This window comes from Sebastes fasciatus, chromosome 18 (assembly GCF_043250625.1).
Source record: "Sebastes fasciatus isolate fSebFas1 chromosome 18, fSebFas1.pri, whole genome shotgun sequence".
Lineage (NCBI taxonomy): Eukaryota > Metazoa > Chordata > Actinopteri > Perciformes > Sebastidae > Sebastes > Sebastes fasciatus.
In genome coordinates, this window is record NC_133812.1 from 2,697,321 (window position 1) to 2,722,486 (window position 25,166).

Here is a 25,166-nt window from a genome sequence, read left to right on the forward strand (position 1 = left end):
AGTTTTGTATGTGTCGATAATGTCAGTTGATATCTGTCAGAATTCATCTGACTTGCTTTGATTTATGCCATTTTGCATCCCTAATTGATTAAATGCTTAAAAGACGGGGCACAAAATAAGCACAGTGAGTAATGCATATGCAGATGGGCAAGTACAACCGTACAGTGAATAAAAGTGATTTCTTCATCTTCCTCTTTCTCTCTAACCCAGGTGATGCGGTCCTATTTCAAACGTGCCGACCCGTTCTTCGATGAACAGGAGAACCACAGTCTGATCGGAGTGGCCAACGTTTTCCTGGCCTGCCTGTTCTACGACGTCAAGCTGCAATACGCAGTGCCCATCATCAACCAGAACGGAGAGGTAGGAGCCCACTGGGAGCAGTGGATGAGTTAGACAGTTCAGATGAAAATGTTATAAGCTCTGTAAATTGTAGTACTCTTTGTAGCCTGCTATGTTTATTTGCTCAAATACACCTGTGGCCTCATGTATAAAAGACTGCGCAGCTTTCGCACTGGAAGATGGCGTACTCACAAAATTGTAAAAGTACGTAAGCACAGAAATTTCCACATGTATAAAACCGTGCGTATGCCTGTTCCTGCGCACCTTTCCTTTATACATCCCAATTGACGTGAAATTGAGCGCAGCTGCACGTGCCGCTTGGCCCGCCTTGTCTCCTCCCATTAATAACTATGCAAATGACTATAAACACGCACCATGCTGTCACCTATTAGCCAAATAACAATAACAACGGCAAATCACGCTGGAAAATGAACAAAAAAGAAGAATTTCACGAAGTGTGAAATTGAAGTGCTTGTTACTGAGGTGGAAGCTAGAAAACATATTTTATTTGGTGGTCTTTCATCAGGAACCAGTAACAAACGCAACGCGTCTCCACAGCAGCTGACCGTGCGCTCCCGAAGGCTCCCGAAGGCTTCCGAAGGCGCACGGTCAGCTGCGCCCCGTGCCTCGACTGCTGAGGGGCGCCGGTCTGGCCGCGTCCTCACTAAATATATACTATACGCTGTGCTGGAGTCACAGAGCGAGATTAATACAATGAAGGATATGCAACGAATTAAAAAGAATGAATGACGTTCTTGGTGAGATCAGTCATACATTAATAAAAAATAAATTAAACATTACCTTAAAACCATTATAAACATTAAAAAAACAAAGCGGTGCTGTATAGCTGCTGCATTTGGCTCATTGTTAGGTGTGCCAGGGTCCGGTTCATCCATCTGTAGCTCCAGGGGACACAGGCTCACCACGGTGGTGTGCCACATTGTGCAGCACGCGATTTTGGTTTTGGCACGGTGGTTAAGGCATGTCATCTCTGGGACATTAGTTTAAATGTGTTTTTGTTGTGCCTTTGTGATGAAACATTATGCGCAAACTAGTGAAGAAATATGTGTTGTTTTTTTTTATCCCACTTCATAAACAAAGCTCAGTAAGTTGAGTGGAAAAACTATTTTTACATTTTTGGCGAGATTCAGTACTTTATAGTTTGACACTGCCAGATGACAGAGTTTGGAGGATGGTCCGCACATTCTCACGACTGGTCTAGAGTTTGCGGCACGGTCCGCACATTCTCACATCACGTTGATTTTTATACATCCCGGCGTGAGCGTGAAACACAGCGTACGCAACATTTTAGTACGTGCGCACCATTTATACATGAGGCCCCAGGTCTTTTGAAGCAAATTTGCAGAGAATTATCATCTGTCAGCTCATTGTTTTGGTTTTCTGGCCCTTAAAGCATCAGTAGGCGAGATTGGAGCAAATATTATTTAAAAAATATATAATTATTATATTTATTTTTTTAAACAGTCACTATATCGTGACAGTAGTTCATGAAACAGGTAACCTGAAAAAAATCATGTTCCTCTGTGTCCTCCGGTGCTCCTAACGGCTTCTGCAAGATTTCACAGACTGGAGGAAAACAAGCAGTAAGAGCTGATCTGAGGTCTGCTGTCCAGCTGCCGTCTATGAGAGCCGGCTTTTAATCACTCGCGAACTCCGACCAAACGGTCAAACTAGGCAGCGCTGATCAAATATGAATCAATATTCTGTTACGTTAATGCTTATTTCTTTCCTTAAATGTTTTCAGAATCATCTTGTAGTGTACTGTTTAGCTGTAAAATGAGAAAGTTTATGACCCGGCAGCCATGTTGAAGTTTGTATAGAAGTCTATGAGAAAATGAGTCCACTTCTCTCTTGATTTATTACCTCAGTAAACATTGTAAACATGAGTTTATGGTCTCAATCACTAGCTTCAAATCTTCTTCAATACAACATGATGTTCATTTAGTAAATTATAGTCAAATAGACCATAAAGCAGGGGATGCTTTAGGGCGGGGCTACCTTGTGATTGACAGGTCGCTACCACGGCGTTGTCCGGTCTGGGAGTTGTCCGTGATTTCGTCTTACAACTTTGACCCTTTCACAGTGTGTTTTCAGTTCATCAAAGTTTAATTTTTGGTCGCTTATAAATATTCAGTGTTCGGTTGCACTAAGCTCCATCCTCTCGAGTCACTTCTGGTTGCAAAAAAAACAAGATGGCGACGGCCAAAACGCCGAACTCGAGTCTTCAAAACAGCAGTCCACAAACCAATGGGGGATGTCACGGTGACTACGTCCACTTCTTATATATACACACTCCATGTGAAATGTTAGTGTTCTGTTTGTTTCTGCTGCCCCCAAGCGGGTAAAGAGTTAGATTAGTAAGTTAATGCCGGTTTGAATGCAGAACTTTGGAGACCAAAACAGAGCTACAAGTGGCCAAAACTTGTTTAATGTTACAAAATGTGAAAAGTAACCAACCAAGGTTATTAGATTTTCAAAGTTGTTTCTGTCTAAATCAAATGAACCAACATGACAGTAGAAATCCTCAATTTTGTAGCACGATCTAGGAGTCTCATTTTTAACAAAGTATTGTTTGTTTTACTTTGTTTTCAAGGCCTTCAGTGTGACAACGACATGAGTCCATCTTTATGGACTCACTAATAATGAGCCTCACTAATCAAGAAACACTAACCAGAAAACTTAATTTCCTCGTAACGAATCTAAACCCTAGAAAAGACAAAAGAAAGAAAGAGAAAGTGCCGAATAGATTTGAAACTCTGCTGCTCTGCTTGTGTGTGTGTGTGTGTGTCAGGTGGCAGCTCGGTTGCATGTGGAGGTGTGGCGAGGTACAGAGGGCTCTGAAGATGGAGGTCCAGCACAGGTTGACACTCAGCTGAGCAACACAGACGGAGATCTACAGGAGCGTAACCTGGACTGTGTGGTGAGAAATGTAGCTTCATCAACAGGCTTGTTTATCATGTGATTTAGTTATAAATGAGTCAAATCCAGGAAGACAATTCAGGACCTGATAATCAGAGTCCTATACCTCCTCTCACTGACATAAAAGTCTGTATCCTACATGCAGTAGCTGTTCAGTATAAGTGAGTATTGACGGTGTTGCCAGTGGGGAAAATAGTTCCAGATTAATAATGGACTTATTGTTGTGTCTTATCTCTGTTGTGACTTTCTCCCCGCTCACTGCACTGTGAAATGTGACGAGTGTAATTAACTCTGGGTCGGTTTCATATCCTGTTTTGTCTGTTCCTTCTGTTTTTCTTATGATGAAATGAAATAACAGTCAGGAGCTCTTTGCCACGAATTCTTACATATTGACCTATTTGACCTTTTTCCTGTGTGTAAAAAAATGTTTCTTGACTTTAGATGAGAGCCAAATTAAAATTAGCTAAAAAAAACAGACCAGTACGTTTCTAAAGCAACTTTGTCAGGTATTTAAAGGGACTGTTTGTAACTTCTTACACGTATAAATCGTTGCTGGTCGGTGTCCCATGCGCGCTCGTGTGTGTCTACGCTGTTCAGACTCAGACTCCAACACAAACTACACGGAAGCACCAAAACCTCTTGGTTGTATCTAGTGAAGTCTGTTAAACAGTGTTGGCCGCGGTCGGAGGATGCGGAGGAGACCGTAGCTTTGGTCTCCAGGACCGGAGTCTCTGCTCCTCTGCTCCTCTGCCTGCTTGCCTTCACTCAGCTCGCTCCACCTCTCACGTGCATGCGCGCACACTCCACACTCCACACTCCACACTCCACACTCCACACTCCACACTGCAGAAGAGTTAGTTTAGCTCTGAGAATATCTAGTGAATGTTCAGTGGACGTTTGTGCAGAAATAACTGCTGCAGCTCCTCCGGACCAACAGAGGTTTCCCGTGTCTTGTGAAGTGACGGGGCTCCGCAGAGAGAAACGTTATCGTCTCCGACCAAAACTCCGACGTCTCCCCTGTTACCTCCGGCCGCAGTCGGGAGGCTGAGGCAGGAAAAGCCAACACTAGGATCAGCATTGATTCATGGAGAGACCTTCGTCTGGTCAGCTAACATTACTGCCAAGCAGCTGAAATATAGAGTGATATTGTGGTTTTAGCTGACGTGTGTCGCCTCACCGTTTTGAGCTATGCTCGTTCATGTCTATGTAGAGCGAGCACAAGCGCGAGCAACAGGACACAGGTGTCGCTGTTAACAAGCAATTTCTGATTCTTACAAACAGTCCCTTTAATTGAACAGAATACACAAAGTAGTTACAGTCAGATTTACTCATGCTTTTGGTGGGACAGTGATATTATAAATTTGTTAATTTAACAAATCTGCATTTTTTTCTCCTTCCTGCATTTGGCAGCTTCAGCTGTGTTGCTTTTAGTCTGGATTATGTGTTAAACGTCTTTGTATTTGTCTAATATTATAGTTTGCTCTTGATTTGTATGATGTGCCGCTCTGCTGACAGTAGACATGTTCATGTCTGTGATTGGTCACATGCTGCAAACTCCGCCCCTTTTTAGTGAACACGATCATAGCCAGACAGAGAAGCCCTGGGTTGATTTACCGTGTTGATAACCAGCGTCGTAGCACCGCTTAGCGGGATCTTGTCTGTTAGGGTTAGTTAAGCCAGATAAGGAGAAGATACTCTGGGTATGTTGAACTGGCTTCGTAGTTCAGAGCCCAGAATAAATCAGTGTTTGCTGTTTATCATTACCTGTGTAGGTGAGTGCATTTCCTCATTTCTCCATGTCAGGTGAAAATCCTCCAGGCCAACGGTCTGCCTCGCCACCTGTCCAACTTTGTCTTCTGTCAGTACCACTTCTGGGGGCAGGAGGAGGTTGTGTTCATCGCTCCAGAGATGGAGCCGGCCAGCTCGCCTTCCACCTCCAGAGACCCTCAGTGCACCGTGGTCTTCGACAGCACCAAGGTAACGTGTTTCAGTGTTACCCACACATTTTCAAACACACTTATCAACTCCATTTAAAACTTGAGTTAATGCATCACCAAGTAAACAACAACAATGGTGAGATGAGATGAGTATAATAATATTTCAATTTGTATAACTTTTTTAGGAGCTGTCGGTGCCAATGTCGGAGGACTTTGTGGAGTTTTTGGCAGAGGGGGCAGTGGCCATTGAAGTGTACGGTCACAAGCAGGCCAACCATCGCAGGAACCTGGCACTGTGGGACCTCGGAGTGATCCAAGCCAAGACCCGAAGCCTCAGAGAAAGGTGCGGTGACACAAAGGCACACATCCATGCAGTCATCAAAAGTGATTCAAAACACACACTCCACTCTAAAGATTCATTTTCTAAATAGTGAGAAAATAATGTCGGGTTTCTTACTTTAATTGTCATAACTTATAAAGGTATGTATTAATTAGGGCTGTCAAAGTTAAAGCGATAATAACGTGTTAACCCAAATTCGTTTTTAAAGCCACAAATTTATTTAACGCATTAATGCAATCGATATTTCTGAGGTTGTAGCAGGCTCAGTTTTAAAGCTAGAGTGAAGATGCTGCTGTCATATGAAACTATAAAACCTAAGAAATCCATCGGTACCAACCATGTCATACTAGCTTGTCACAAAGGAGGCTAAATAACGCTCCAAACTTACGCTAAAAAAACTATCATGGCCATTTTCAAACTCACATATATTGAACTCTGACCTCAATCTATGTGAATGAAAATGGGTTCTATGGGTACCCACGAGTCTCCCCTTTGATTCTAATGAAGGAATTCTGTCCACAGAAAAAATGCTTGAGAGCTTTTATTTTGAAATGAAAACGGGAAGTGTTAATTTAAAGATAAGTATTTACTTTTTTTCATCTCCGTAACATTTTCAAAACTGTAGTAGTCTGTAGACCTCAAATCTCTAGAAGAGACCCAGCTGAGACGCACGTCTCAGTGTGGCAGTGTGGCTGCTCTAACCTGTTAAGACGGGCGCCAAAATAAAAAACAACAGGCAACGCAGCCGTCACGCGCTCCTGACGTTCCCAGTGTGGATGAGGCTTATCTCCCTTTGGCCTGCACTTTTGATTTTGTAACTTTGCAGACCTTTTTAATGCACAAAAAAAAACTATATAACACACTAAAGGAAAAGGAGAAAGCATAATAGGTCCTCCTTAAGCTCTGATCTGATGTGTGTCTGTGCTTTACCTGCAGGTGGAGTGAAGTGACCCGCCACCTGGAGTTGTGGGTGCAGCTGATGGAGCTGAACGAGGCGGGAGACTTCATCCCTGTCGAGGTTCTTCCTGCTGCTAAAGACATACGCACAGGAGGAGTCTTCCAGCTCAGACAGGTATCATGGATCTCTGTTTGCTTTCTGTCTTTTGCTTTACTTTGTCTTTCTGTTTTATTCATTTGAATAGGGACACTGGTTGAAGGTTATTTTCTATTATTATACTGATTAATGTGAACAGATGAATGAACTGAGATCAGGTAATTATTATTTCATTCTGGAGCTCAATTTTCTGTCTGCATTTTAAGAAGAAGCCAGTCACTATTAACTGACTTGTTGCTTTTTTGTCTGGCTTCATGGCTACGTGGCTGCCATCTTCCTATCACTCGGGATTACATTCAAAGAAGTGAATATTACTATCCTCTCATCTAAATCTCTACCTCCAGGGTCAGTCCCGTCGGGTCCAGGTGGAGGTGCGTTCAGTGCCAGACTCGGGCACAATGCCCCTCATCACTGCCTCCATCCTTTCCGTGTCCATCGGAGACGTCAAGATCCAACAGGCGCGTCTCTCCAAAGGCGGCGGATCACAATGGGTGAGGAGGAAATCAGTCATTATATGTTGGACAAGGGATTTTATGGAAATGTGATTACCTTAATCTTTGGTTTTCATACTTAATTTGTGTGTGTGTGAGAGTGATGGATTTTGAATTCTTCAGCATCTTTCTGACTTAAATAGAACCTTTTTTAATCTGTCGTTTGACTCTTGAACCGTTTCTCTCTCAATTTTAAATTTCAGGGTGGGGATGAAGAAATGGATAGCTACCAAGTAAGTAGATCAATTATAAAGAGAAAGATGCATGATAGTTTGCTTATAACGGAGAAAGAATGGAGGTGAAATAAAAAAAGTCTGTACAACTGATGTGTATGTCTGTCTCTCTCTCTGTGTGTGTGTGTGTGTGTGTGTGTGTGTGTGTGTGTGTGTGTGTGTGTGTGTGTGTGTGTGTGTGTGTGTGTGTGTGTGTGTGTGTTTGTGTGTAGGAGGTAGACCTGGAGAGGATGAGGGAACAGTGGCTGTTCACGCTCACTCAGAGACAGGAGTATCTGGACCAGCAACTACAGAAGATAGTTTCAAAACCAGGTACAGCTGTGGAACACATACAGCCTAAAAAAAACGAAACAAATAAACCCATCATTTTCTGAACACACCTACAGCATACGGAAGCTCAGAGAGGCCAGTGAGAAAAATAAAGTCCATGGTGATCCATTTTCTAAGTCAGATCTGAATTGTTTTCTCTCTTGTGTTTATGACTTAAGAACAGGTGATAAAAAAAGGTTTTGCCAGGATGATCTTTCTAAGTTCCTTAAAGGTACAGTGTGTAGGACTTGGTATCATCTAGTGGCGTGGTTGCAGATTGCAACCAACTGAGTACGCCTCAGCTCACTCCTGCGGTAACGTGAGACGCCGAGTGCAGAAAAAGCTGTTTGCCTCGCTCAGAAGCCATCTTTACCATAATAACACCACTTTAGGATGGCAGCTGGCGGGCTCACGTTACCGCAGTTTCTCAAGTGTGTGGGAGAACTACGGTGGCCTTCAGGTAATGTAAAAACATGAAAGGCTTTCTAGAGCCAGTGTTTGGTTTGTCCCTTCTGGGCTACTGTAGAAACGTGGCGGAGCAACATGGAGGACTCCGTGAAGAGGATGTATGTAGATATGAAGGACTCATTGTAGGCTAACGAAAACACAACCATTCTTAGTTTTAGGTCACTAATGAAAACATAGTTATGAATATTATATTCTAATTCTGCTAATATATTCCCCAAAATGTTACAAACTGTTCCTTTATTAAAAAAAAAAAAAAAAAAAAAAAAAAAAAGATGTGTGGAAAACTTTTTCTAGGTGAAAAAAAAAGTCAGGATCATTTTTCTTTAAAGTTTTTTTCTTCATCTGTGAAAACAGCTGTAGGCAGGTTTTTTTTTTTTTTTGAGGATCAAGTGTTTGTTGTTGTAATACTAATTTTGACCACAAGAGGCTGAAGTGCACCACTACCCCATGTTCTGAATAGGACTTAATGCATTCATGTTTTCTTCCAGGTGAGTTTCAATTTCTCCATGCGCTCTTAACACAAGCTACATATATTGTGTGTTAGCAACTTATGTAGCATTATTGTGATGTCTTTCTTTTGGCTAGAAATGTATTTTGCTTTTAGTCCTATTTAGAATATGGAGTAGTGGTGCACTTCAGCCTCTTGTGGTCAAAATTAGTATTACAACAAAAACACAACACAAAAAAATTGTTTGTTTTCACTGATGATGCTGGCAAAAAAATGTTCTCCCATTTTTATTTAACTATGGAAACTTTTCACCTGTTATTAAGTCATGAACACAGAAGAGAAAACAATTTCGATCAGACTTAGAAAATGGATCACCAGAATTTTCTTTTCTCACTTGCATTTCAGGGCTTCCATACAACTCTGATATGGATCTTGATTGACAGCAGCAGTATTTCCAGTCCTCTATTTTCTTGTCAGTGTGCACTTTTAATGGTAACATGTCATTTCCTCCCACTGCTCAGTGTAATTCAGCTTTGAAAGATCAACTGGTACTTAATGTTTCCCTTCTTTGTTCAAATGTATTTCCCAGTGTATAATTTTACAGCACAAGTACTGCTTTTCTTCATTAATATGTCATAACCAAGCGACGTACAGTTCGAGTCACCGTTAACATAAAGTCACAATGAGAGCAAATATAGATTCTTTCTCAGCACTTCCAAAAGTACAGCCGCGTGGATGAATAGGAAGCATTCTGAGTAACTGATGACGGTTTAACTGACGGGGATCATAATGTGTTGAGCTACTGATGTCTACAGAGTAGCACTGGCTCTTTCACTTAGTTGGGAGGCTTTTATGGTCAATAACGCCGACCTCAGAGGAAGTAAAAGCAGAAACCTCAGCTTGATAACTGCGAGATGAGACGGAAGCTGTTCAAAGATATCTCTAATCAACATCGTTATCCATAATGCACGTTATGTCTCACGTGAGACAGGAAATTCAACCACAACGTTAAACATAATGTACCGATGTGTCTTAGAGATTTTGAACCAGCATTAAAATGGTTTAACTTTTGAAATGAAGGAATCTTACTTTTATATATCCAATGGGCTTCCTGTAATATTCACAATTTATATACATATACAACATAATTACATATATTTATATTAAAAAAGGATATTCTAATGCAAAAGGTGCTACAGAAAATGACCAAATAATAAATTCAGTTAAAATAAAAGCAGCTGTAATAAAGTAAATGATATACAGTATATGAACTTATTGTTTTGTTGATCATCATGTAATAATTTATTCCATCATTCCATCACAAGCAGTACTTTTCAAAGTTTATACCAGTTATATCATTCCTTTATATCATATTCATATCAGTTATATCATTCCTATATCCGACCTAGGGCTGATTCAGATTCTGTACCAAACTGGTACCGATATCGGTCTTTTTTCTTCTTTTTTTTAACTTTCAAAGCTTTTATTGAGGGTCTCAAATGAAGCTTCGAATGTCTGTCGTCGTATTTTATGACGTCAGCCTCAATGTGTAGTTTTTATTATTATTATTATTATTATTATTATTAATATTATTTTTGAGGTCTTTATTTTGTTGTGTTTGTTCACGTGTGTATGTGAATGTAGATAAGTCAGAGGACGATCTTGAAAGGGAGTCCCAGCTGCTGGAATGTCGTCTGACGCTCACTGAGGAACGCAACTCCGTCCTGGTGCCGTCGGCCGGCAGTGGCATCCCTGGAGCGCCCGTAGAGAGGTGTGTTTGAAGGGAAACGAATTGTTACAGCAATTTTTATTTTATTTATTTTATTTATTTTATTTATTTTATTTATTTTATTTACCAGGAAAGGTTTGCTTTAAGAACACGATGCTTCCCATTCCCCCCTTAAGAACTACCCTGTAAAACTCTGTTGGAAATTCAGTAGTGGTGGGAATTAACCAACTACTGTTACAATTAAGAACAGTTTAACTCCACAGATACTTGTACGTAATTTTAATTTTATGCTTCTTTATATTTGGACTTCACCACGTTGCTGAGGTAGAAATTGGACTTTTTACTCCACCACAGTAAACAAAATATATGACCAACTTATAAGACAAGATACATGGTTGTGTATTAAGGTGCAAAGAAAATGATAGAAAGCAGTTCAAATTTGCTCCTCTACGAACAGATATAACATTAAAATGCAATCACTATGAAAGGGGCCATTCTGTGTGACCTGTATTGTGCTTTAAGTACACTTTACTGATACTAATACTAAATTGAAATCAAGCAAACTGTACTTGTAATATATTATTTTTAAATTGTGATATTGATACGTTTCCTTAAAGGTGCAGTGTGTATGATTCGGTGACCTCTAGGGGTGTGGTTGCAGATTGCAACCAAGTGAGCACCCATCCGCTCTCTCTCTCCGCTGAGTGTAAAACCGCATTAATGGCGTCCGCCTCGCTCATCCTTAATATAATAACACTACTTTAGGAGCAACGTAAGTCAGACTGCGGCTGGCGGTTACCACGGTTTTGCACTCTGCGGCTCACGTTACCACAGTTTCAGAAGCGTGTCGGAGAACTACGGTGGCCTTCAGGTAACGGAAAAGCGTGAAAGGCTCTCTCTAGAGCCAGAGTTTGGTTTGTCCGTTCTGGGCTACTGTAGAAACATGGAGGAGCAACATGGAGGACTTCGTGAAGAGGACCCGCTCCCTACGTAGATATGAAGTACTCATTCTAAGCTAACGGAAAAACAACGATTCTTAGTATCAGATGATTATACACTAATGAAAACATAGTTATGAATATTATATTCCATTTCTACCAATTTGGTACTAATTTAAGTTATTTTCCCATCACGATATTGTCAGCTGATCATAATCCAAAAGACAGAACACTACCACACCATCAATACCTCTGTTCTTACCGACACTGGTACGACAACTTAGGCTGAATCTCTCCATAGAACTGCTCAAATTGCAGCTCAAGTCAAGAAATTGGTTTACAACTAATTATTAGGTAAAAGTCAAGTTTGGATTGACTTGATAAGTTGAGCTTGGGTCAGAAATGTTTAGAGAGCAGCTTGATTTTCTAACGTTTTATCTGAAACCGCCACTGTTTTCTATTCATCGGATCCCCTTAGTTACAAAATAGCTGTCCTCAAGCAACGGCAAGCAATTAACACCCCACTAATGATGAGTGGAGATAGCTGTCAGCTGAATGAGGTGTTTAGTCGCTGCGCTGACTGTGCTGTTTTCTCCACAGGGTTCCTGTCCCCGGCATGGAGACACACATTCCCGTCCTGTTCCTGGATCTCAGTGGTATGTCCTTCCTCACTCCGTCTTCTGTGCACATAATTTGGCAGAATCCTCTGCCGTCTTAATAACCGTCTTTCTCTCTCTTCTGTCTTGTTTCCCTCCTCCAGCTGATGATTTCCAGTCCAGTCTTTCAGCCCCGTTGGCCGGGGGGCTGGATGCGCTGCTCAGTGGGGAGGAGGAAGACGACTTCTTTGACCTTCATATCGTGAAACACTACGATTCAGAGGTAACGGGACTGTTAATATTCAGAGTGTGGATTTGGGAGTTTCCCTCTCTTATATCTTGTCTCAAAAATACATGAATAAATAAATAACTGACTCAATAAATGAATAAATAAGTCATTAAATGTAGCGAAAATAATATGAACAATAAATGTAGCCATTAATTCATTGATAAAATGTGACATAAATTGATATTTCTGTTTTAAATTGCTTCTTTATTTATTTATCTTTGTTAGGGATGCTAATTTTGGGAAAAGTTTTTAACCGACCCTCGTTAACCGATTATTAACTGTTAAACGACAAGATTAGTGCGTCTCATGGTCTGGTTAATTATTAACATCCCTAATCTCTGTGTTAATTCCCTTATTTATTTACTCTTCTGTTTAATTTTTCCCTTTGATTTATAATTATACATTTTTAAATGTATTTATTTATTTATGCATTTATTTTATTTATTTATTTTTAATTTATTTTATATATTTAAATGTTCATATCTGCATGGTTTTCCCTTTGAATTTCGCCCCTTATTTATTTCCCCAAAATTATTTATTTCTGTATTATTTTCTTAATGGCTCCATTTATTTTTAATATTATTACATTTAATTACATTTATTTATTTATTTGTTTATTCATTCATACATTCATTCATTTGAGATTTTTTTAGATTCCATCCTCTATACCTAGGTAGCAGATGGAGTGAATCATTCAGCCATTCATTCTCCGTGCTTTTTTAATGTGACCCAGGTGAAGGTGGAGGCCTCCTGGGACTCGACGGTCCACGAGTCCCCCCAGCTGAGTCGCGTGGCGTCGGCCGACCAGAGGGTCTACCTGACCGTCAGCACGGTGGTCCAGCTGAGCCACCCGGCCCACATGCAGCTGGTGCTCAGGAAACGCATCTGCGTCAACGTCACCGGGAGACAGGTGGGCGGCCCTCTCTGGACAAAGCCTTTCCTCCCTCACTTGTCCACTAATAGATAATGATTAGGTAATTAGGTAAAACGTGGTCGTGTGTTTGTGTGGCAGGGTTTTGCTCAGAGCCTGCTGAAGAGGATGTCTCAGCGCAGCACCATCCCTGGCTGTGGTGTCACCTTTGAAATTGTTTCTAACATCCCAGGGGTAAGTACCAGAACACAACATTATTTCTCAGTCCGTCTCTGTCCTTCTTGTCTCACACCTCAGTCCTGACAATTGTGCTGCTATAATGCATAAAGTTGGCAGTTTGCATGGCGGCTCAGGGCTCAGGGCTCAGGGCTCAGGGCTCAGGGCTCAGGGGTCAGGGGTCAGGTGGTTGAGGAACGCATATTTTTTACAAGCGGGCTCTCAGAACGGGACCGGTGGGTGCGACTGAACCGCGGCGCATCATTAAGAGCGCCGTCAGTCAGGAGGACTCGAAATAACTGCAAAGCTGCATTCTTCATCATTCAACCTGTGTTTTTTTTATCAGATAACAATAAGATAACATTTTATATGAAATAAGTTTGACTAAAATACTAAAAATAGCTGACAAAATTAAGAGAGAAAACATTTTGACTAAAATCAAATGACTTTTTGGTGACTAAAACGTTTTGAGTTGTTGAAAACTTAAGTGTTAAGACTAGGAATAAATCTAAATTAGCTGCCAAAATGAACACAGGTATGCCACTGTCATTGTCTAATTTACCCAACTGTTTTAAGTCAAACTGTTTTTTTATAAATTTTTAATCAGTATCCATAATTCTGATGCACTTGTGTTTTTTTTAAATTGACTTTGAACTAGGGATGCACCGACACAGATACCAGTATCGGGTCCGATACTGTGCTCATGTACTCGTACTCGCAAAACGGCTCCGATACCACTTTACGGCAGCATGGCGTTAACCTCTCGTCCATCCCTACTTTGAACCACCACCTTGAACACTTGATGGTGATCAGCTACGTTCTGTGGTCTTTGCTTTCTAACGAAACGACTAGAGATGAATTTCCTTTTCAGTGTACATCAACATTTTGTTAGGGATGCTAAATATCTTTCGCTGTGATAGGCAGGATAATGTATATAAATGAAACCCCAGCAGGGTGAATCAGGATCCGCCATTAAGCACATTAAGTGGTTCCCTAAGTCAGTAAGTAAGTAAGTGTGTCCCTGCTGCCACAGGACATCCATGGTCCAGAGGACAGGGAGATGTTGGCCAGGCTGGCCGCCAGCACTGAGGACGACCAGTCAGCTGACAGCGAGGCGGCCATAGAGAAATACCTCCGCAGCGTCCTGGCCGTGGAGAACATCCTCACTCTGGACAGACTCCGACAGGTCAGCAAATACAAGTTCATGAAAGATGTGAATCTTTGTAGATTTTGATATGGATCTACAAACATCAATAAATCACTTGGTATTCAGCATCATTTACTTCCCTCCGAATACATAAATGTCCGACCGGTCTCTCATTTAACAGTGATTGATATTCCCTCTGAAGCATAAGCTCATTAAATCCTCATTGTTGTTTTTCGCTCTTTATGCAATTTTGGGAAAATGTCATCCGGAGCCAGAATTGGAACATTTGTCCTTTCTATCCTGCCAAAAAAAGAAACAAATAGATCTAATTAATCCACATAATGCAAAGCATCCAAATAGAGAAACTAAGTGATAGTGTTTCCATAAATTACACAATTAGAAATGCTTACAAAACACATTTGTTTGTGTGTAGGAGGTGGCTGTGAGGGAACAACTGGCAGTCAGAGGAAAAGCTCCCAGACGCTGCCTGAGCTCTCCGAACATCCACCGGGTAAGAGAGTTCAAGGTTGATTTTTTTTATTAAATTTATTTAATGACCCAAACAAATAGTTCAGGTTTTTTGACATAAGGTGGTTAATAAGGTAGTAATATTAGCTCAAGCTATGGATCCTCTGGACAGAGAGACATCCACTGGGGTCACGGGAGAATTAATAAAATGATTTTAAACCGAGGCAACAGGACTCAAAAAAGTTTAAAGGTCCCATATCGTGCTCATTTTCAGGTTCATACTTGTATTTTGTGTTTCTACTAGAACATGTTTACATGCTGTAATGTTAAAAAAACCTTTATTTTTTCTCATACTGTCTGCTAGAATATACCTGCATTCACCCTCTGTCTGAAACGCTCCGTTTTAGTGCATTTCAACGGAATTGCAGCGGAATTGCGTTGCTAGGCAACAGTTTGGGTCCATGTTTACTTCCTGTCAGCTGATGTTATTTACATACACTGCAACAGGAAATAAACTGGGACACATTTAGAATGATCTATATATTGTATATTTGTGACATCACAAATGGACAGAAATCCTAAAGGCTTGTTTCAGACGCACAATTTCTGAATACGGGCTGTGTGTATTTCTCTGTATATTGAGCGTTTTAATAGTTTAACAGTATTTATATAGCACTTTAACCTGCTTTATAATATAAAAAAATGAAAATCTCACTTTTTACAATATGGGACTTTTAAACTATCCATCTTTAGTGTGCTCCCATTATTTGACTGTCCTCTAAGATCTCTCTGTATCATGGAGCTGTTTTGTTTCTTGAATAGATTTACGTCTAGTTTTGTTGTCATATCTTTTCACATCACTTATATGAACTTAATTAACTAACTTTCTTACCACACTGAACTGGTGTATGTCCACACCTTTTTTTACTGCTGCTATCCACAAGATAAAGTTAATTAGTTTGGGCTTTTTTTTGTATTCTGGAGTTCAGGTTTTATTTCTTCATGTCTCCCTGGTGTTAACCGGTTTCTCTGGAGTTAACCTGTCTCCCTGGTGTTAACCGGTTTCTCTGGAGTTAACCTGTCTCCCTGGTGTTAACCTGTCTCCCTGGTGTTAACCTGTCTCCCTGGTGTTAACCGGTTTCTCTGGTGTTAACCTGTGTCACTGGAGTTAACAAGTCTCACTACCACCCTGGCTCTAACCCTCTAACCCTTTAACCCAGCTGTCAGCCAGCAGTCTGGATCTCTACTCATCCACTCATAGACTCGATGACTTCAAGGTGAGACGCAGAAATCATGTCTATTGTCTACAAATTTTTCAAATTTCTGTCTATATATGTCTGTCCTCCAGTTCTGTTTTTCATATCATTTTCAGTTTTTTGTCATTTTCTATTTCTCATTTGAAAGATTGTCCCCATAATATAGACAAAGTGGAGTGGAGTCGACCTACATAAATGATGCAATACTATAATACAATAATATGTTCAGCATATATAGCTTGTTTTGGTTTTATTTCTTTCGCTGGTTCCACAGCAGGACTTGAATTGTTGAGGTGAATTCTGAAGTTTCAAAACCCCAAATAAATGGTTGAAATAGTTATCTAAAAATAATGGCTAAATGGTTGAAACTAGTGCTGTAGAGGACATCTATCAGTGTTGTTGCACTTCTTCCTGGTCATCAATAGAGGCTGCTAAAGGTCACAGAGCACTGAGATGCTCCTTTAAGCCTCATGTGTATCCTCCTCTGGGTGTGTGTCTCTCGTGTGTGCAGGGCTGGGACAGCCACCAGGACCTTTCTTTCGTGCCCCCCTCATCTAGACGCACACTGCCCAGCTCCATTACCCACAACCTGAACCCAGAGACAGGTACGACTGATAAAACCTTTATCTTCTAATGGATTCCTTCTGAGGCTTTGAATTATCTTTCCCTTTTCTGCTGCCTTTGATGTCATCAGCTCTATTTTTGCTTTCGCCAGTGGACAACTATATCTGTCCTTTTGCTCCGAATCTTAATTTGGCACTTGTTTTCTTCGTTGCCAACATGTCTCTCAATTTCTACCCTTCCTGCCTCAAAAACATAATCTTTTCCTGCTTTCCTTCTTCCTCCTGCCATTGTTTCTCCTGCAACCTCCTCTTCTTCTCCCGTTCTCTCCATCAGTGCATTCAGGCTTTGTTGCATCTCATCTCCCTCCAGTGAAGGCTGTACCCAAGCTGCTGAAATCACTGCTTCCTGGTGGGAAGGAGGACGGTAGAGACCAGACGGTTGTCCATCAGCAGGTACACTCCCTTCAGTCAGCTCACAGCGCTCTGTATTTAAGCCCGTATTCTGCTCCCTGTCTTATCAGGGATTTAAAGTTTCTATGCATCACTGCAGCATGAATCTAAATATCCCCTCTACCCATCAGCAGCTAGTCTATTTCTAGTCCTATTTCTTCTGTTGCCATGGAAACAGAGCTTATGTAGATGGAAACACAAATAATAAACAGAATGTATAAATGCCTCAGTGCCCGAGATGAGTGGCTTTCAGAAGTTTTGCAAAAAAATAGAGGTGATGATCTTCGTCATAAACAAGGAATAAAAAAGTGTGCTTTTGTGTAGACCTCATACACACGTAGGCAAAATTGTTGGTACCCTTCCGTTAAAGAAAGAAAAACCCAAAATGGTCACTGAAATAACTTGAAACTGACAAAAGTAATAATAAATAAAAATGTACTGAAAATTAACTAATGAAAATCAGACATTGTTTTTGAATTGTGGTTCAACAGAATCATTTTAAAAAACAAACTAATGAAACTGGCCTGGACAAAAATGATGGTACCCCTAGAAAAGATGTAAAATAGTTTGACCATAGGGACATGTTAAACTAAGGTGTGTCCTGTAATTAGCATCACAGGTATCTTCAAACTTGTAATCAGTCAGTCTGCCTATTTAAAGGGTGAAAAGTAGTCACTGTGCTGTTTGGTATCATGGTGTGTACCACACTGAACATGGACCACAGAAAGCTAAGGAGAGAGTTGTCTCAGGAGATCAGAAAGAACATTATAGACCTTCATGTTAAAGGTAAAGGCTATAAGACCATCTCCAAGCAGCTTGATGTTCCTGTGACCACAGCTGCACATATTATTCAGAAGTTTAAGGTCCATGGGACTGTAGCCTACCTCCCTGGACGTGGCCGCAAGAGGAAAATTGATGACAAATCGAAGAGATGGATAATACGAATGGTAACCAAAGAGCCCAGAACAACTTCCAAAGAGATTAGAGGTGAACTCCAAGGTCAAGGTACATCAGTGTCAGATCGCACCATCCGTCACTGTTTGAGCCAAAGTGGACTTAATGGAAGACAACCGAGGAGGACACCAAATCATAAAAAAGCGAGACTGGAATTTTCCAAAATGCATATTGACAAGCCACAAAGCTTCTGGGAGAATGTCCTTTGGACAGATGAGACAAAACTGGAGCTTTTTGGCAAGTCACATCAGCTCTATGTTCACAGACGCAAAAATGAAGCATCCAAAGAAAAGAACACTGTACCTAATGTGAAACATGGAGGAGGCTCGGTTATGTTATGGGGCTGCTTTGTTGCATCTGGCACAGGGTGTCTTGAATCTGTGCAGGGTACAATGAAATCTCAAGACTATCAAGGCATTCTGGAGCGAAATGTGCTGCCCAGTGTCAGAAAGCTTGGTCTCAGTTGCAGGTCATGGGTCCTCAAACAGGATAATGACCCAAAACACACAGCTAAAAACACCCAAGAATGACTAAGAACAAAACATTGGACTATTCTGAAGTGGCCTTCTATGAGCCCTGATCTAAATCCTATTGAACATCTGTGGAAGGAGCTGAAACATGCAGTCTGGAGAAGGCACCCTTCAAACCTGAGACAGCTAGAGCAGTTTGCTCACGAGGAGTGGGCCAAAATACCTGTCAACAGGTGCAGAAGTCTCATTGAGAGTTACAGAAATCACTTGATTGCAGTGATTGCCTCAAAAGGTTGTGCAACAAAATATTAAGTTAAGGGTACCATCATTTTTGTCCAGGCCAGTTTCATTAGTTTGTTTTTTAAAATGATTCTGTTGAACCACAATTCAAAAACAATAGCTGATTTTCATTAGTTAATTTTCAGTAAATTTTTATTTATTATTACTTTTGTCAGTTTCAAGTTATTTCAGTGACCATTGTGGGTTTTTCTTTCTTTAACGGAAGGGTACCAACAATTTTGCCTACGTGTGTATATCTTTAATGTTAACCTTTGCTATATTCACCAAACGTTTTCATTTATCTTCATCGGGGTTCCTTACATACAATCCATTGACCATGTCATACTAGCTTCTTGAGAAGGAGGTTAAATAACGCTCCAAATTTACGCTAAATTATGGCGAGGAAAAACTGGCATGGCCATTTTCAAAGGGGTCCCTTGACCTCTGACCTCCAGATGTGTGAATGTAAATGGGTTCTATGGGTACCCACGAGTCTCCCCTTTACAGACATGCCCACTTTATGATAATCACATGCAGTTTGGGGCAAGTCATAGTCAAGTCAGCACACTGACACACTGACAGCTGTTGTTGCCTGTTGGGCTGCAGTTTGACATGTTATGATTTGAGCATATTGTTTTATGCTAAATGCAGTAACTGTGAGGGTTTCTGGACAATATCTGTCATTGTTTTGTGTTGTTAATTGATTTCCAATAATAAATATATACATACATTTGCATAAAGCAGCATATTTGTCCACTCCCATGTTGATAAGAGGATTAAATACTTGACAAATCTCCCTTTAAGGTACATTTTGAACAGATAAAAAAATTATTAATTTGTGATTAATTGCGATTAAATATTTTAATCAATTGATAGTTTAGCTGTAAAATGAGAACGTTTGTGACCCGGCAGCCATGTTGAGATCTGTTGAGGAAATACAAAGCAACAGCCAATAGGAACGCTCTCTCTCTCTGAAATGACCTGTGATTGGTCAAAGTCTCCCGTCACGGGCTAGATGTTCTAAAGCCTGAAAACAGAGCCATGAGGAGGAGCAGAAGTCTAGTTATCTCTCAGAACACTTGAATTAGAATATGCTGAAAGATTATTATGGAATTTTTGTCCAATGATACCAAAAATATACTGCCTACTGCTGCTTTAACTGGAACATTTAAGTAAACTCTTCCAGGCTTTGTGTTAAGAACTTAGCTGTCATTCCGAGTCACTTTGACACACATGATACTCGAGCACCCAGGTTACGACTGAAACAATCGGCGTATACAGTACAAACGTAGCTGGCGTCTCCCGAGTGATTGACGTGCCGTTTAATGTTTGTGATCAGAGCAGAAGCTCCACAAACAGCCACCTACTGAGACGGGAGCACACTGTGTGTAGAGAGGAGGGTTAATTACGAGCAGGTGAACCTCATCGCCTTGACGCCCTCACCGCCTCCGCATCCGCTGATCTCCAATCATGTGCCATCGAGACCCGGGAGTCTGCAGCTCTTTTTCAACACTACAGCATGTGATTCCGCTGATTAGCACCTTGAGCCGCGGAGGGAAGCTAATCAGGGAAATAATGCAGCGTGGTGTTTTGGGGTGGGATGGAAACCCGTCAGGCCTTGTTGGTGCATTGTTTGAGGCCGTTGCCGTAATTAGTGCTGCACTCCACCGTGCCTGCCACAGATGTTTAGAAGGGTCAAAACAGAAACAAAAAGCCTTCAGTTTTGCAAATAGTAGCAGGCTGTTGAGGTGTTCGTAAATTGGATGAGTGGTTATCGTAACCCCCGATATAAACACCTTGCTGAAAAACAATCAGTACAGTGGATAGATTGCCTATGATGACTTGACACTTGATTTGGACATATCCCCAAAAGACTGGTAGATAAACAGTGTTTTCATGTGCTGGCTACATTTCTTGATTCATCTTTTTAACCCTCTGAGACCCACAAGAGACCAGTTTTAGTCTTTTTTAGGGGGGTCCAGGTGGTCTTTAGGGGGAGATAGCAGGTCAACAGTAGATGTCACATAGAAGTGGTGTACATCATCTGAAAGCTGAGAACCTGGAGATTAACTTGAGATAATGCTCTGCACTGTCTGTCAAGTTGTTCTAGTCATAAATCAAATTTTTGGGTTGATACCATTTGTTACACAGATTTGGTGCAAAATTTTAAAAAAATTTACCACTCGAGAATTGATAAAAATGATCAATAATTCCTCCAAAATACCACATTAAGACACCATAGAAAAAGCCATGCCTTGATTTGGTTTCAAAAACTTTTGACCTTTGGAGATTTCTGCAAGAATTCCATTTTTCGGCGATTGGATGGCGAGCACTTCCTGTTGTGTAAACTGCTCAGAAACCCCCTTATTGTCAATCTAGCTAGGAAAGCCATCCATCCTCTGAATGCTCTAGGTCTGTAGTTTGATCCATCCGTCCTCTGAATGCTCTAGGTCTCTAGTCTGATCCATCCATCCTCTGAATGCTCTAGGTCTCTAGTTTGATCCATCCATCCTCTGAATGCTCTAGGTCTCTAGTCTGATCCATCCATCCTCTGAATGCTCTAGGTCTCTAGTCTGATCCATCCATCCTCTGAATGCTCTAGGTCTCTAGTTTGATCCATCCATCCTCTGAATTCTCTAGATCTCTAGTTTGTGGCTCTACAGTTTCATGAGGCTGTGATTATCCTAGAGGTCACCAGAGGTCATTTTATACAGAGAGGTCAAATGGTCTCACTACAATGAAATGTAGCAACAACATCACACATGAATACAGTTGGGCTCATTGGATCCACAAGAGTCTCAGCTTTACAGTGATACCCAATTTATATAATTCCAAGACTCTTTTGGGACCCCAGTATGCAGAAATATTCACACACACCATTTTAGTAATTTTATCAAAAATAACACATTTATACTGCATGGTTTTTGACCCAAATTGCATGTGATTATCATAAAGTGGGCTTGTATGTAAAGGGAAGACTCGTGGGTACCCATAGAACCCATTTACATTCACATATCTGGAGGTCAGAGGTCAAGGGACCCCTTTAAAAAATGGCAATGCCAGTTTTTCCTCGCCAAAATTTAGCCTAACTTTGTAGCATTATTTAGCCTCCGACAAGCTAGTATAAGACCAGTATGATATTCTTTTGGTTTTTCTAGTTTCATATGATGCCAGTATCTTCACTCTAGCTTTAAAACTGAGCCCACTACAACCTAAAAAAACCTCATTAACTTTGACAGCCCTAAAGTGATTACATAAGAGGCAGCCTGATGTGTTTTCTGTTGACTTGCAGGTTTACCGTCCTGAGCCAGAGAAGGATAGGATAGATGTGTTCGACATGATCTCTGGCGGTAGACATATTGTCCGTGTAGGTTGTTTGTTCTGCTCAAAGTACAAAGAGACCCGAATCAAAACCTCTTCATTTTGATGATCAGAGTTTGAAGAATGAGAGTGTTAATTCCCCTCCGAGTGATGCACGAGAGTCAAACAATCATCCTGATTAATATCCTGCGGCTGTTAAGCACACTGTCGAACAATTGTCTTGATTCATTAAAAACATTTGAAAATATCTCGAGATATAAGACCCTCCTTCAAAAAGATGTTTAGAAGCAAATCACACACACACTGTTGAATCAGCTGACGGATCATATGGAGTGTTAAACTAGAACACTGAATAGGGATAAATGATTATGGGTGCAATTATAATTATGGTGCAATTACCCTGATTGTTTTATCAGTTTAATCCTGATTATCTGTCTGAGTGATCTGATGAACAAATATTTTTATTGCACTTTCTGCGTCGCATATCAACATCTTTGACTGCTGGTCGTTACGATAGATGTTCTACTTTCTGATATATCCATGTACTAAACTGACACATGTCCTAACACATTGTGACAGATGGCCAACTGGCCTAGTTAGTTCTCCTAGTTCAGTATTCTGTGAGGCTGGCAGAGAGAGCAGTACAGCGTGATGTTCAGCCCACAGTATCTGTCATCTTCTTTTACAATCGTAGATCAACTTTTTCCCCCCACAGGCTCCGTTTTCTGTCGCACCGTCACGCTGACGCCTGAGCTTTCTAATTCCCCTCACAGCAGCTAATCATCACTTCATGTGTATAATGAACAGGTTTGGAAATCTACAGGCTTATATTAATATCTAATCTCCAGGTGGAACCGGACCTGAAACGACACCGACTTGCCCGTGATTACATCTTGAAAATGTGCTCGACAAGCTTTCGGTGCTAATTTACAGATTTCAGATTGTTTTATTCTGAAATGTCATTAACTGAACATCTTTTAAATTCCCTCTTCCTGTCGCAGAGTTTGCCTCGCATCATGGTGCAGTCGGCCAGTGTCGAAGAGGGCTTGAGCAAACGTCAGCAGCTAGTAAGTTCTCCAACCCCCCCTCCGCCCCCTCCCCCCATGGTGTTATGGGTATCTATATTAAGGGTGTAAATGATCCATCCATCTGCGTGATATATCGATACAATGACCAACGATCCAGTATAATCGATGCAAAGTGAAAACATTGATACATATTGTCATCTTTAAAGGTCCCATATCGTGCTCATTTTCAGGTTCATGCTTGTACTTTGTGTTTCTACTAGAACATGTTTACATGCTTTAATGTTCAAAAAACACATTATTTTCCTCATACTGTCTGTCTGAATATACCTGTATTTACCCTCTGTCTGAAACGCTCCGTTTTAGTGCATTTCAACAGAATTGCAACGGAATTGCATTGCTAGGCAACAGCTTGGGTCCATGTTTACTTCCTGTCAGCTGATGTCATTCACATACACTGTAACAGGAAATAAACTGGGAGACATTTAGAATGTTTACGTTTAAAACCGTGTGATGATCTAAATATATTGTATATGGACAGAAGCCCTAACGGCTTGTTTCAAACGCACAATTTCTGAATACGGGCTGTGTGTATTTCTCCGTATATTGAGAATTTTGATAGTTTAACAGTATTTATAAAGCACTTAAACCTGCTTTATGATATAAAAGACATGAAAATTTCACTTTTTACGATATGGGACCTTTAAGATACGCCTTTATTTTGAAATTCCCCCTTCCGTCAGAGCACAGTACTAAAACTGTCAAACCATATTTTATTTGCTTTTTGTGAGTGGATAAAAATATAACTGACTGTGTTAAATGGGAATGTGATATTGTCTCATATCGCTCGCAGGCCCCTGAATTGAATCAAATCAAAATTGTATCGTGACAGACTTTGTATATATATTATATACATTTGTAAATAGTGATTTACCCCCCTAATCTACAGTATATGTACATGGGAATGCAGGGACGTTAACTATCCTTCATTATCTGACTCGCTGGGTGTGGCCATACCATGCATTTGTCATCTTGGAAAAAGCGTATTTACCCAGCACGAACGATTGAATCCAAAAAAACTCCACTTTCATTACAACACACTTTTCTCAAACAAAATGACTCCGGATCTATCTGTTGCAAGAATGGATGGTGCAAAAATCAGTCAGTTTATAAGACTTAAAGTTGAAGAACGGATAAAATGATACTACTTTCATTATGATTTTATTCTCTTCTTATTTAATATGTCCTTCTGATTTCAATGAGAGCCTGCATGGGGTTTATGGGAGTGGGGGTTGCCTGTGTTCTTTTTCGTTTCCCGTTTTGTCATGCAATAACGTGGAGAATCAGTCGGAAACAAACGGGAACAACCACTGAGTTGTTTTAATTAGACTCCCTGCTATGTATGGCGTTATGTTGGTCTGTACAGATTGGTGCAGATTTTAAAGCTGCTAATCAACATTTTTATATTAACAATGGATCAAAAGACTTTTAATGATGAACCCATAAAGAATTATCATCAAACTCTCAGCTGTATTAGGGCTGTGTGTTGGCAAGAATCTGCCGATACGATACCCATCATGATACTGGGATAACGATTCAATATATTGTGATTTTTTTAAATTGAATTTTAGGAAAACTGTCGTAGTATAAAGAACACACTTTAAATACACCATTTTAGAATAGGCAAAAATAACACATTTATACTGCATAGTTTTTGCCCCAAACTGCATGTGATTATCATAAAGTGGGCATGTCTGTAAAGGGGAGACTCGTGGGTACCCAAAAAAACCCATTTACAGTCACATATCTGGAGGTCAGAGGTCAAGGGACCCCTTTGAAAATGGCCATGACAGTTTTTTCTCGCCAAAATTTAGCGCAAGTTTGTAGCGGCATTTAGCCTCCTACGCAACAAGCTACCGTGACACGGTCGGTACCGATGGATTCTCCCTAGTTGTATATGATGCCAGTCGCTTCACTCTAGCTTTAAAACTGAGCCCGGTACAATCTTTTTTTATTATTTATTATAACCTCCGAA

General features: G+C 40.6%; 1 protein-coding gene across 7 annotated transcripts in view; it reads left to right on the forward strand.

Moving 5' to 3' along the window:
• LOC141756234 (kinesin-like protein KIF13B) overlaps positions 1-25,166 on the forward strand; it is a 62,190-nt gene that overhangs the window by 31,110 nt on the left and 5,914 nt on the right. For 2 of the 7 annotated variants that reach the window (XM_074615806.1, XM_074615807.1), the window contains exons 22-41: positions 211-360; positions 3,152-3,280; positions 5,083-5,256; positions 5,402-5,559; positions 6,493-6,628; positions 6,955-7,101; positions 7,305-7,334; positions 7,547-7,646; positions 10,204-10,330; positions 11,827-11,882; positions 11,987-12,105; positions 12,845-13,021; positions 13,124-13,216; positions 14,232-14,384; positions 14,779-14,856; positions 16,034-16,090; positions 16,581-16,674; positions 16,967-17,085; positions 22,078-22,152; positions 23,108-23,173. In XM_074615806.1, coding sequence (XP_074471907.1) covers positions 211-360; positions 3,152-3,280; positions 5,083-5,256; positions 5,402-5,559; positions 6,493-6,628; positions 6,955-7,101; positions 7,305-7,334; positions 7,547-7,646; positions 10,204-10,330; positions 11,827-11,882; positions 11,987-12,105; positions 12,845-13,021; positions 13,124-13,216; positions 14,232-14,384; positions 14,779-14,856; positions 16,034-16,090; positions 16,581-16,674; positions 16,967-17,085; positions 22,078-22,152; positions 23,108-23,173 — 2,238 coding nt within the window. The remainder of the gene's footprint in view (positions 1-210; positions 361-3,151; positions 3,281-5,082; positions 5,257-5,401; positions 5,560-6,492; positions 6,629-6,954; positions 7,102-7,304; positions 7,335-7,546; positions 7,647-10,203; positions 10,331-11,826; positions 11,883-11,986; positions 12,106-12,844; positions 13,022-13,123; positions 13,217-14,231; positions 14,385-14,778; positions 14,857-16,033; positions 16,091-16,580; positions 16,675-16,966; positions 17,086-22,077; positions 22,153-23,107; positions 23,174-25,166) is intronic. The other 5 variants (XM_074615808.1, XM_074615810.1, XM_074615812.1 and 2 more) reach the window with 5 other exon arrangements.